The sequence below is a fragment of the Paramacrobiotus metropolitanus genome, unplaced genomic scaffold (assembly GCF_019649055.1).
Source record: "Paramacrobiotus metropolitanus isolate TYO unplaced genomic scaffold, Prichtersi_v1.0 Parri_scaffold0000081, whole genome shotgun sequence".
Lineage (NCBI taxonomy): Eukaryota > Metazoa > Tardigrada > Eutardigrada > Parachela > Macrobiotidae > Paramacrobiotus > Paramacrobiotus metropolitanus.
Window position 1 is genome coordinate 427,423 of NW_026570301.1, and position 11,806 is coordinate 439,228.

The 11,806-nt window shown below is 43.5% G+C and overlaps 2 protein-coding genes across 5 annotated transcripts; one reads left to right on the forward strand and one right to left on the reverse strand.

Moving 5' to 3' along the window:
* Positions 1–951: 951 nt before the first annotated feature.
* LOC129595661 (uncharacterized) lies at positions 952–6,179 on the forward strand. 4 transcript variants are annotated; one of them, XM_055492739.1, is made up of 4 exons: positions 952–2,702; positions 2,829–2,922; positions 4,716–5,537; positions 5,682–6,179. In XM_055492739.1, exons 2-4 carry the CDS (start codon positions 2,840–2,842, stop codon positions 5,803–5,805), a joined length of 1,029 nt encoding a protein of 342 aa, XP_055348714.1. In that variant the 5' UTR covers positions 952–2,702; positions 2,829–2,839; the 3' UTR covers positions 5,806–6,179. The 4 variants fall into 4 exon arrangements, 3 of the variants coding, with proteins under 3 accessions (XP_055348714.1, XP_055348713.1, XP_055348712.1); XM_055492738.1 differs by having other exon boundaries at positions 952–2,666; XM_055492737.1 differs by having other exon boundaries at positions 952–2,116.
* Positions 6,180–6,433: 254 nt separating this feature from the next.
* On the reverse strand, positions 6,434–10,646 carry LOC129595704 (uncharacterized). Its single transcript, XM_055492785.1, has 7 exons — positions 10,178–10,646; positions 9,789–10,007; positions 9,234–9,355; positions 8,807–9,068; positions 7,836–7,949; positions 7,415–7,764; positions 6,434–6,898 (listed from the first exon to the last, which is right to left on the reverse strand). Exons 1-7 carry the CDS (start codon positions 10,364–10,366, stop codon positions 6,589–6,591), a joined length of 1,566 nt encoding a protein of 521 aa, XP_055348760.1. The 5' UTR covers positions 10,367–10,646; the 3' UTR covers positions 6,434–6,588.
* Positions 10,647–11,806: the final 1,160 nt, after the last annotated feature.

Genomic DNA, 11,806 nt, shown 5'->3' on the forward strand with positions numbered 1-11,806 from the left:
ACAGGCATACAAAACAATAAATCGACGGTAATAAAGTGGCTGTATGAAGAACTGTTAAGATCAACATTTGTAGAAATCTCCAGTGATGTTCTGATTGCGACTATCATGCTCGACAATCATCAAATCTATGGATATACGTGTTAGATATACAGATCGTCCTGTGCGTTTGAACGGAAGAACCAGACAGAAAGTCGGATTCGGAACAGCATGGTTGCCTTCTAATAATATTGCGGTCACACGCTGCACCCATGGTAAGATGGCCACGAAAAAACATAGTAAACCGATTACACAACGTCACAATAGTACAGCTACTCTGTACTTCCGCCGTCACGATCTGTAACATGGATTGTATGATAACGCCGTTGCTAGAGAATTCGAAAACCGCGGATCAGGTTTACCTATATCTATTTAAAACCTGCGCCCTTCATGAATCAGACGCCGAGCCCAGAAATGTGCTATTTTCAGGAACTGTCAATATCCGTACGTTGTTTACTTCGGAACGGAACCGCGTATGTAGTTGCGGAAAACTTGAAACCAGTGATAAGATATTCCCAAATGACATCAATTTAGCTGCATGCGATGGCAACTCGTAGTAGTACACACGTACATACGCAATCAAACCGTTCGTTTGTCTGTCCAGGAGGAAAATTTTGTTGATAACACACGACGAGAATCGTACCGAGTCAGTGAGTCTACTGACCATGTAAAAGCAGAGCGTTGATAACACCGCTCCATCGCTGCTATGTATAAAATACATTACTAACCATAAATTAAATACTTAATACGGTGCACTGCACCCTACCGATATCGTAGGTACACACTGCTATCAGAACGTAAATATTGGAGCGGAGACTGGAAAGGAAACTCGTACAACTTTTCCTACACCAATTATCGGAGCAAACGCGATGCTAACACAAACAATAAAACTTATGTATTACGCGTGTACGACATACAGTATCTGTTATAAAATCGGGCGATTAAAACCGACACGTTGAATGTGTTTGTGAGTAAAGAAGCTGAGTAAAGAAGACAGTATTATTTGTAGCAACTGGAATGCTTTTGGGTGTCTTGTAGGATTAGTTAGGGAATTTCGCGAAAAATCCCAATTGCGGACGGCTCATCCGTATGATCTTTTCGGTTTGGAACTCGGCTGCCAAGTTACAGCTGCGGCTATATTATGCCATGAACGCAACCTCACTGTACCTTCGCAAGTTATTCTCGGGTTCACGCGAGTTGAACTACGGGAATACGGTCCTGGTGCAACGGGATAACGGCCAATGGTGGTTGGGATACGTGCAGGACATTGATGGCCCTAACTTCTACGTAGACTTCGATGCGAGTGGAATCAGTGCCCAATGGATCCATTCCAGCGGTCTCTGGCCGCATCATTTTCTGCAAAATAATCTATGTTGGTACACAGCTCCTGTTCACGTAGCAGTGAGACACACCCATGCAGATCCGATGGTTTTCTGCCAAGGTACCATTCTGCGCAATAAAGAAAGCTATCCATTCTGCTTTGTTTGTGTGGATGATCCGGGCGGGGTACATCGCCACCATGTCGTTCATCGAAATAATATGATCGCAGCACTGCCGACGCCGGATGATGGGGAGAACTTCTTCGAACGAATTACGGGGTTTTTATATAAGAAATACGTTATCAGTTTTCCCAGAGCACGGCTGTTATTAGACGTGGATTTCTTCCCGATGTTCTTGGCCCGTTCATGCCGATTCCAATCGGACTGCGGTGATCCTGGACGTGATGCCAAATGTCGCTTTGGCACAGTCACTGCGAGGGACCAGATGGTTTTTGTTTGTGAGTCCGGACGATGCCATCATCGATTCCATCTGAACAGAAGCACTTTAGTCGACGTCGGTTGTCGAATGTTCATGCGAGTGTCATTTGATACGATTACATTTGTCTGCGTCGAAATGCATGGTGACAGCGCATTTCAAAACCAAAGAAGGCGTCACAGTATGTTCTGGGATGAAACCTCCCTGAGGAAGGCTTGTGATGATTACATTACGAAGTTACGGTACCGTCGACTTAAGCTGGCACTCCGACCACGGCTTCTATACGGCTCCATCTGTAGGTGGATTTCTCATAACAGACAAGCAGGCAAGTTATTGCGGTTCTGCCACTTTAACCTGCGCCATGTATTTTCTACAGTGCGCTGGCTCATTAGTGTGGCCGAAGTGAGGATGGCCGAAACCAGTTGAACGGTAGAAAAGTTCGCTCTATATAGAAGTCACGCATTTGACGGTTACATTGTTCTTAGTTTCACAACGGTCTTAGTCTTATTCTGTTCTTAGTCTTAGTCTGAACATTGTTGAATGTTCGGCCTTGAAGTTTCCGTAAACGTCAGAGTTTTTTAATTTGTACCAGAATCACGCTTGTCAGATCAGGAAAATACATTTTTGTGCACTGAGATAAACCGGTAAAGCCATCAAGGTTTTTGTCGACGTAATTCCGATGGTTGTCGTATCCAACCGCTATACTGCGGCCATAGTGAGTTTTACATTAATGCTGGATAACGCTCTGAAATATGGCATTTTCAGACGCACGGCTGGCTGAATTTGTTAATGTATAAAGTTGAGAAAGTAGCAAATGAAGTGCTTCTACAGCAAATGGATAAGAACAAGTTTCCACGGCACGTCGCTCTGGCATGGTTAGTTCCACACCGAGTGTCAGCGTGACGCTAAGTGTGAGTGGGCTGGGGAATCATGGTGACATATGACAGTGTTGTAGCTAATTCTGTGTACGACGACAATTCCCTGTATGTTTGTATTCCCTTATTGTTTCTTGATTGTATCTACTCTATCCTCTGTAGAAGTGGAGGAAATGTCCATTACTGAGCTTCCACTTCCAGTCATGGTTTCTGTACTGCTTTATTTGGATGTGGATTCCCAGTGGCGAACAAGCAGGCAAGTCATGCTTCCGACTTTTTAAAAAGCGTTACTTGACGGCCACAAACTTGGTTTTTGGCCGTTTGGTTCGGTTTTTGACATCTCTTACTCTTTGAGTCACGTATTCGCTCTTGTGCGTTTGGTTTGCTCAGACGCAAGTTTCAGCAGAATAATTTCGTCACGTGTCAACACTATTCGTACAATTTTAGGCAATAAGGCGCAGTCAACAATTGTAAGTTGACAGTGTCCGATGTCGTTTTTAGTATTGTATGCAGGACTAGTGGAAAAACAAAGCAATTCAGTTACGCGCTAGTTTTGACTGTCATTGATAAAGAACCGCGCTCTTAGTCTCAGATAAACCTCTTAGACAATTGAATTATGCAGTTAATCTTTGTCGCCATAAGCACATACGGCTCATTGCTTTCGGCTCGGTGCATTCGCTTCTCGTAAGTCGTAGATACTGTAAATTAGCTAAAAAATTAAATAATTCACGAAAACATCGTTCTTGAAAGGGAACGTCATCCTTCACCCAGTTTTCCGTGTGGATCGAAGTGACATTGACATAACCGTCGCTAATTATTTTGAACAAACCATGTAAATCTACCATACTTCGATTACCATACTTCGATTTTTCTCATACTTACCTCCCATTAAGTTTACGTATTCGTATTTTGCTAACCAGGTGTTAAAATTTCTAACAAAATCGAACTGTTAGAAAAGACTACCTTTCATATTGAAAACTTCCCCCATCACTTCTGAATCATATACAGCGTTCATTTAAACAGACAAGGGAAAACAGGAAGTGAACTGAGTGCAATGGAGAAGAACGGATACACAATTTTAGTTTGTATCAAATTCGATATGTTCTGATAACACAGAGCAGGGGCAAAAACAAGTCAAAAGGCACGTCGTGCGCTCAGCAGTTATTTATATAGCCCGCCGCATGAGGGGGTGGTGCTCTTGACCGGTGAGCAAAATATGAAATCTTAAACTTAAGGAAATGGCTGTTCCCACCACCGTGGCACGCTGCTCTCACCTCCCTTCGCCACTTTTTGTCTATTCGCACCCCCTTTCGTAAAATATGTTTTTCACCACCATTTGCTATTGCCGCTACCTTTTTACACCTCTTTTCAGCTCCTCGTGTTTCCACCTCCTGATACTGTATATGTAATTTTAAATACAAAACTGCTGGATTTCCAAGGAGGCCAGTCGATTGACAATTTGTGTGTTTGGGTACAGAAGCAAAAAAATGACTACGACTGTGGCGTTTCCGCAATTTTTTTTTTGCAATCGAAATCATTGACATCCATATGTTAATGCGAAATACCGGAAGGACGAAACAACGGGCAATTCAGCAATAAAAAGATGCGAGAACCTTTGGCGAACAGTTGCAGCACGGACTGCGTGTACCCTAACCCTGCACTTGAAGGAAATTTGTACGCTATGAGCGGCACGGTGCTGTATAGCCGGATAAACGTTCAGCCAATTCACGTTTTAACATGCACTAGCTGCAAGCCGTGTATGTGAATGGTGAATGGGCTCGTACAAGTGCGTGTGGCTGCACTGTACAAATTTCCTTCAAGTGCAGGGTTAGGGTACAGTACTAGTAGATTTCCGACCGGCGTCATATTTATGACTGGTCCAGTCAATTCATTTCAAAAACGTAGTGCGAATAGCCAGAAGGTGGTGGAAGGTCGTGAGTATAGTCAGAAAGTAGTGCGTGGTGGTGGGAATATCCACACCCTAAACTTGAAGTGAGCGAAATATGAGAAAAATCGAAGGAGTTATTGTAAGTCAGGAGTTATTTCTAGGGTTTGTGCGCTGTGGAGAATTCTTTTCCGCCAGGACGTGAACCAGAGGCACATTGTGTTCGATCTCTGCACAGTGTGCGAAATAAAACCGTATAGTGTGCCTGACAAAGACATTCATGCACTTCACGGTATCGATTATGATACCGTAAGAGACTATGCTGCATACCTTACGTACAAAGTGGCTGTCATGTTGGACCGCGTAAGTCCTACGCGTACGCAAACGCTGGCGCTGACAGAAGAGGGGAACCACTTTCACTTTTACTTCGATCTTGCCCAGAGAATGACACTGACTGCAACCGTGCTATTCCGCAACGGCGTACGTCTGCCTCTAATTATTGTAAGGAACGGCCGGGACGCTACACTGGAATGGGAGAGCTGGGATGCTTATTTGAGGGAGACAGACTGCTTCTTGTTTGTCTACATGTGCCATAGTGGAAGCCTGGTATGCGCCGGGTTGCCGGAGTTGATGACGGTGTGTGAACAGTTGGTGTTAATCAACTTCACTGTGATGCACTTACCCACCCAAGCAGCGGCCTGGATACTGCGCCACGATCCTGCATCCGAGTTGCCTGTGTCCGAGAGAGCGTTGATGCGAAGTGAATATTCGGGCGTTCTGCGATGCCCAGTTATCATTCCGTGTGTACGCTTTCGTTCCGTGGAATCGGCAGATGAGCAAGCCCGCAATCTGCTAGCTACGGTTAATGCCCATTGGCCGGCCGTCAGCCAGCGAGTATACAAAAAGGTCACAGCGATGCATGCGCGCTGGGTACGGACGTTGGACTATCCGGATCAGTGGACCGGCATTCGCATTTTTCTGCAAATGTACGTAATTGTGCGGGAGAAGCCTTAATGATAAGTTATTTGAATCCAATAGTACTTTTTTGGCATTGCCAATTACGGTATTGTCGACAACATCGTAGTCCGTTCTTTAGCATTGTCGGCAGGCGGACAACTTTTATTTGGCAGGTTCAATCCACATTGCCCTGATACCACCTCACAGCGATGGGATTCGATGGACCTTCGCCAACTAGACATTGCTGGACTGAACAATATCACCTTTGCAGCTCTTGATGGATTATTCCGAGAATGAAACATGACGCTTTCACGATGGTCTTCATTTCAGCGCTTCTGGATTCGAGGGTTCATTTATTATTGCTCTCCACCGGACGAGGCTGAATATGGCCAGTATCAATTTGTAATTAATCAAAATTTGTGTTATGCATAGCGAAAAGAAACCATTTCTTAATGACCTTTCAATAAAGTGATACACTGTAAGTGCATGTATTTATGGCGTGGTATATTTTTATTCTACTGAGGTCTTTTACACCTTCTGTCCAGAATTCATGATACTGTATCACGGCCCTATGGTTCATGATTCCTCTTTCTAAAAGTAGGTTAACAAAGTTGGTGATAGACAGGAATGTCGTTCTATAGAGAATTCGATTGACCTCCTCCAAATGAACGAAAAAGCAATTTAAAGAAAACTACAGTATTTTACTTGTGACGAAGAGACATCTCAGACATGCTATCCATGCAGCGGTGCAGCATCCCACCGATTTATTCGGTATTGTATAGTCCAGCGGTGTGTTCATCGTGCCAGATACAAATACCGGCAACGCGATATTAGTCAACCATTATTGAAAACGAAAGTTTTGTTAACAAAAGAACATAGAGTGTATATGACAAAAGTCACTTTAATATTTTGCTTAAAACGGCTAATTGTTTCCATGCATACAAAGGAATTTGGTTAGCGAAAACTGGCTGCTTTTGCGCCAAAGCTCAAATAAGTAAAGTAATGAACACCAATTAGAAGGCAGAAAATGCTAGCGATGGACTGGTTTCAGCAAAACAGAAAGCAGAAAAAATCCGCAGGCTACTTGTTATCGGGAAAATACTGTTTAATGCGGCACACCGTCGAAGCCACGTGCCCCAACACAACATCGGTTGTGCGGGCAACCCCTTTATCCTTACCGAACAACAAATCAAAAATATCCTTCGCTTCTTTACCAAAATCCAGGATGCAGCAGCACACGTGACGCGCCAGCGTCTCCAGCTCTTGCTTCGCCGGTCTCGACAGCTTGCTAATACAATGCCGAACTCGTTTTTCCAGCGCATCGGCGGTAGATAGCGCAGCGGACACCAGCAGAGAGCCGCGGATATCAGCATACTTTGGACAAACGTTCCTAAGGACAATAATGCAATCATGAGAATTACGACTGCAACGAACTTTACATCATTATTAAGATTACAACTATACTTCGAAATTCCATTTTACTCACTTCCGCTGTGCAGACCAACATATGAGTCACTGAGTCGAATTGACGGCTACATAACCACAGCCGACGAAAGGGTCTACGCGCATTTTTTCTAAACATTTCTTTGCACTGCAGTCCGCATCGTGAATAATTTTTATTCATCAGGAACCATCATCGAAATTTCATTCATAATCGAAATTTCATTCATCTTTTTTACTGTTTCTGTTATATTTACTGTTTTTCGATTACAATCCCCAGGAGTTGTAATATTTACTCATGTAGGTACAAAAATTATTTTTATGTACAGACCAACACGGAGAAATTTGTGTTGTTGGTGATTAATGTGCTGATTTATACATCGGAATTGGTTAACCTGATGAACGTGTCGAAGTAGCAATTCAGTTTTACGAATAAATATACGGTTTTTCCAAACGTCTTACTTACCGGATACAGGCGACAAACTCCTGCATCATCTTCCAGCCCTCTTCGAAGCGGTATTCCTTGTAGTACTGCTGCGCTAATTCCCAGCCGCAGATATACCGGAAATGCGCATCGGGCTGCAGAATGCCGGCAGCGTCCAACTCCTTGCCGAGCTGCATGACCATGGCCTCGTGTTGCTCCCGCGGGTGGTTTGTCTTAATGCTCTTGTGCTGCTGTAAGAACCCGCGAAACTGCACCAACCGGTCACCGTTGAGGGCACCGCATTCCACGCAAGGTGCCAGTGCGCGGTTGTCGCTCGGAATTCGACTGCTGCATCCCACCGTCACGCACTGCAACGGATTGATGTCCGCATCCTAAGAATAGGCAAAGACCTTGTTAAGTTATCAGTGCCAGTATTTGTCTTTGCAGGATGTGGATAACGCACATATTCTTCCGTGCATTTGCGACAAGTACATGGAAAGCGGTGACGTCTCTCAAATTCGGCGCGTCGCTCGACTCGTGTCAGGCAGAATGCATCTTCCATGTCGCTGTAACGCAACTAGAAGAAAACAAATTTACATTAATACAAAGGCACTGAACGGCACACCGGAAGTAAATCGGTTCATGGCACGAAAATCGTGTGGCACGAAAAATTTTGGTTTCGTATTCTCCCGAATACCTACTTGCAATGTTTTAGTACATTTTGTTGCCAAATTATTTGTTCCAATGGACGCAAAAAAACCGTTCGTGCACGCAACATCCGGGTTGAACAGTTATGACGGCGTGAAATTCCCTTATTTGAAAGTCTCCGTTTGGGCGAACCTCGAGAAATTTTGCATGGAAACGTACGTATGCTTTACGCTCGTTTTTACGCCAATCCACTGTTACAGCGTTTTTTTCAAATTCTAAAATGAAATCAAAAAAACAAAAATTTATTTTAAGATTTGGAAAACAAGGTGGATTCGGTGTATTGTAAGAACGAACTACGCAGTTAATGCGTGTCGAGCAAATTTGAAGATCGGTTCGTAATGTGACTTTTGGTACCCCTGAATGCATTTCAACTTTCTTGAATTTTTGTACTGCCATAACTGCCCAACCGGATGTTGCGCAGCCTTACAGAAAGTCATTAATTAATCCAGAAAAAGTGTTTGAAAGAGCGCGAATGCAAGTGCACGATTTTAGTGCCTTTTAAAAAAACTACATCTCTGAAACTGTAAGAAAATTTTACGTTTTCCAAATTTCGTGTCTCGACTCAAACCGAAAAAACTGTGACCTGAAAGTAACGCTCGAAGTTTTTCATTTCAGAAAATCAGAGTTTGTTATGGAGTTATCTAACCTGGGTGACCCGTCCAAAGACATTAGTTTTACTAAAAAAAGTGACCGAAACATGGGTGCGTGCAGACATTTACGGCTTACATCTCGAAGGCCAGTATACTGCGGAATGTCTTCCACGGCATATATAACCATCCGACGCTCGCGGCGGTGTAGCTCCACATTGATATCCATGCACACCGGCGTCATCCGTCCCACCGGTGCTTGCGCATACACAGCTCTGCCGATCGGTTCGGTAGTAGTCGACAAATCGTACAGGTCCACCCCGTTATACATGAGCATTCCACAATAAGTCATTACGTCGCTGCTAGGAGTGCCGAATGTTGTGGAATTTTTCGTATCCATACTGTAAAGGATGAACTGTAAACCCTCCAGCGGGCGGTACAATGCCAGACACCAATGCCCGTCAACGGGTTAAAGCCCTGCCACATCAGTGCTGAGATTTGAACTAACGTCGGTTGAATGACTGCTAAAACTTGCGCATAAGCGTTTTGATAAGTATATAGCTTACGTCGGTTGCGTGACTTGCACTATCCGTTCGGCTCGCGGTTGGAAGGGATTTGTGGGGAGTAGGGGCAGAATATCTTTGATTGATTTGAGTCCCATTCCCGGCATGTCGATCTTCGCATTCTTCTGGAAAACCATAGAATCATGAATATTTTATTACAAAATTATTTGAGCTTCCACATCGAGCGAAGTATTTCAACAGGATTTTTCATAAATATGAAAAATCCTGTTTAAAGTAGCAGTAAATTTGTGCAGGAATTCGTGGTGTAAGTTATTTACACCACTCGTACGTATTTTTGCCCAATTTCATTACAGTACGATACACCGCAATCGCATAATTAAAATTAATTGTTTTTTTGTGTACGGCCACAAAAGTTCTCCATTCGTTTAATTTTTTTACAATTACGACCATACTAATCGGCAGCCGAGCAAAGAAAGCGACCGTTTCCCCAGCTGGATCGAAGTCATTTCGTAAAGACCTGCTTTTGAATTTCAGAGGCTTGGCCCCTCTGGGCACGCCTCAACCCAGAACTTCCCGGGGTATTCGTTACTTTCTTACCTCAATTTTATTACTCAACTTCCCGGTCAGATCAGAAGAGACGACACTGAAAGAAATAAGGTCTACGGGAGGGGTAGATGGTGGCCCTGGCGGGGCCGCTGCCCCGGAGCCCCTTCGCAAGCCCGGTGTTAAGGCCTCCACTGTATCCATCGGATCTGTGCTAACGAGCGCCTTCAGCATAGCGCATTCCAGCTTGTGTTCCACCTTCCAGTCGGCGACCTGTATCCAGCCAAAACGCACAATCAACAGTCCATCGGTAACAGTATGGGGCATTCTCGAACGCCTTGCGTGCGAATCGTGCGATCCGAAATTGCTATGCGCTTACACCAACCATGCTGTTTTACACCATACTTGTTAGACCACTCTCATTCTGTAAACAGTTACCGTACCTGGCAAACAGAGTTACAGTAGCGGTGCAAGTGGCATCCAGAACATGTGCGTAATTCTGGGCTTTCCCGAAAGCAGTAGGCACAGCGTGTTTTGTAGGCGCTCCTTCTCAGCATCCACACCATCGGATCGCAAGAAATCACCACGTCGCCCGCAACGAAAGATTGATTTCCAGCTGATTTGGTCTCCATTTTCCCTTTTGACCGTCAACGACAAGGAAGATTGACAGACGATAGTGGAAAACTACTGAGGACAATACAGTGATTCACAAAATCGAGATCGGACCAGGGTAGAGGTGGCATGCACACTGGCTTGAGTGGCAGCTGTGCTTCCACAGCACAATTTTACCGTTCGGAGCCCCCAAATTATTAGGCTCGCTACGCCACTGAATTCATATACAGAGTAGATCGATACTGAAGTATTTGTAAATGGATGTTCTGAATCAAATGTTTGTAAATAGATGTTGGCAATTACTCCTAAGGTAGAAGTTCGTGAAATTGATCTCAGTTTTCGTGTTGATGTTCCTTTGCATTAGCCATTTAACGTGATTGCCACCTCGTGCACCGGAAGCGTGAATTTCGTACAGAAACTTTTTTGCTTCTTTTACTGTTGCCGCAAGTGCTCGAAATTGCATGTGAAAGAATTTCGATACCAATTCCGATTACTCGAAATCCAAACGGTAGTGTATTTGAATTTCGAATACTCGAAATTCATTTTAGATTGGAGCACTTCCGGCAACATTACTTCCTTAGTTCCAGTTCCATTATCTCAAATCCTAATTGTTGCAAGAAATTTACTGAGAATCTTAACTCTCCGCATTTTACCAAACTCTGGAAATAAAATTACCAAACCAATAATTTATAAAATCAAAACTCGTTAATTTTTTTCTACAAATTTCCTGCCGTTTTTTATAGAAGTTGCTTGCCTGCCTTGTAGCAACATAACTATACAGTAGATGAAGAACAATAACATACCCACGCTCTGTAAATATAAATTATATGATTGCAGGTTAACTGCCGTTGCTGTATTAGTACGAGAGGGATGAACGATGATGAATAAACATTCCTTTCATAATAGTTTCGTTTTTTCCTCTCCTTCTGCAGAAACTAGAACAACTGCAATGGTAGGCACCAGAATTTCCACTTCCGCTATTCAATCAAATGCCGGTTACACCGTTACAATTATTTTTTCCCGTTTGCTGACCGCAGTACACGCATTTTCTATTACCGAAACGGAAAGCATACTCTGTACAGTGTTCAGCGTTGCAATATTTTGTTATGCCTTGCCGCAGAGGCAAGACCAGCGGATAAAGGGTAGAAAAATTAGATTTTTTGTAATAGTCAAGGCCAAGGTCGACATCATAATATGTTCAATAATTTTACGGTGATACACAAGGTTAACTTTGGAATATGGCTTATTTTTGTTGAATATCATAAATTTTCTGAACGAAAATGCATCGTCAGCATCGTGGACCGCGCGAAGGATGACTGACAGAGCCTAAAATAGTGTCATATATTAGACACAAGTGTCAATCTTTAAAACTTTCTGTCAAACTTTACGGGAAAAACTGTCAATCTTTTGACTGTCAAAAAATGCAATAAAAAAGACTAGGGGGTCTGCGATTTAAAAAA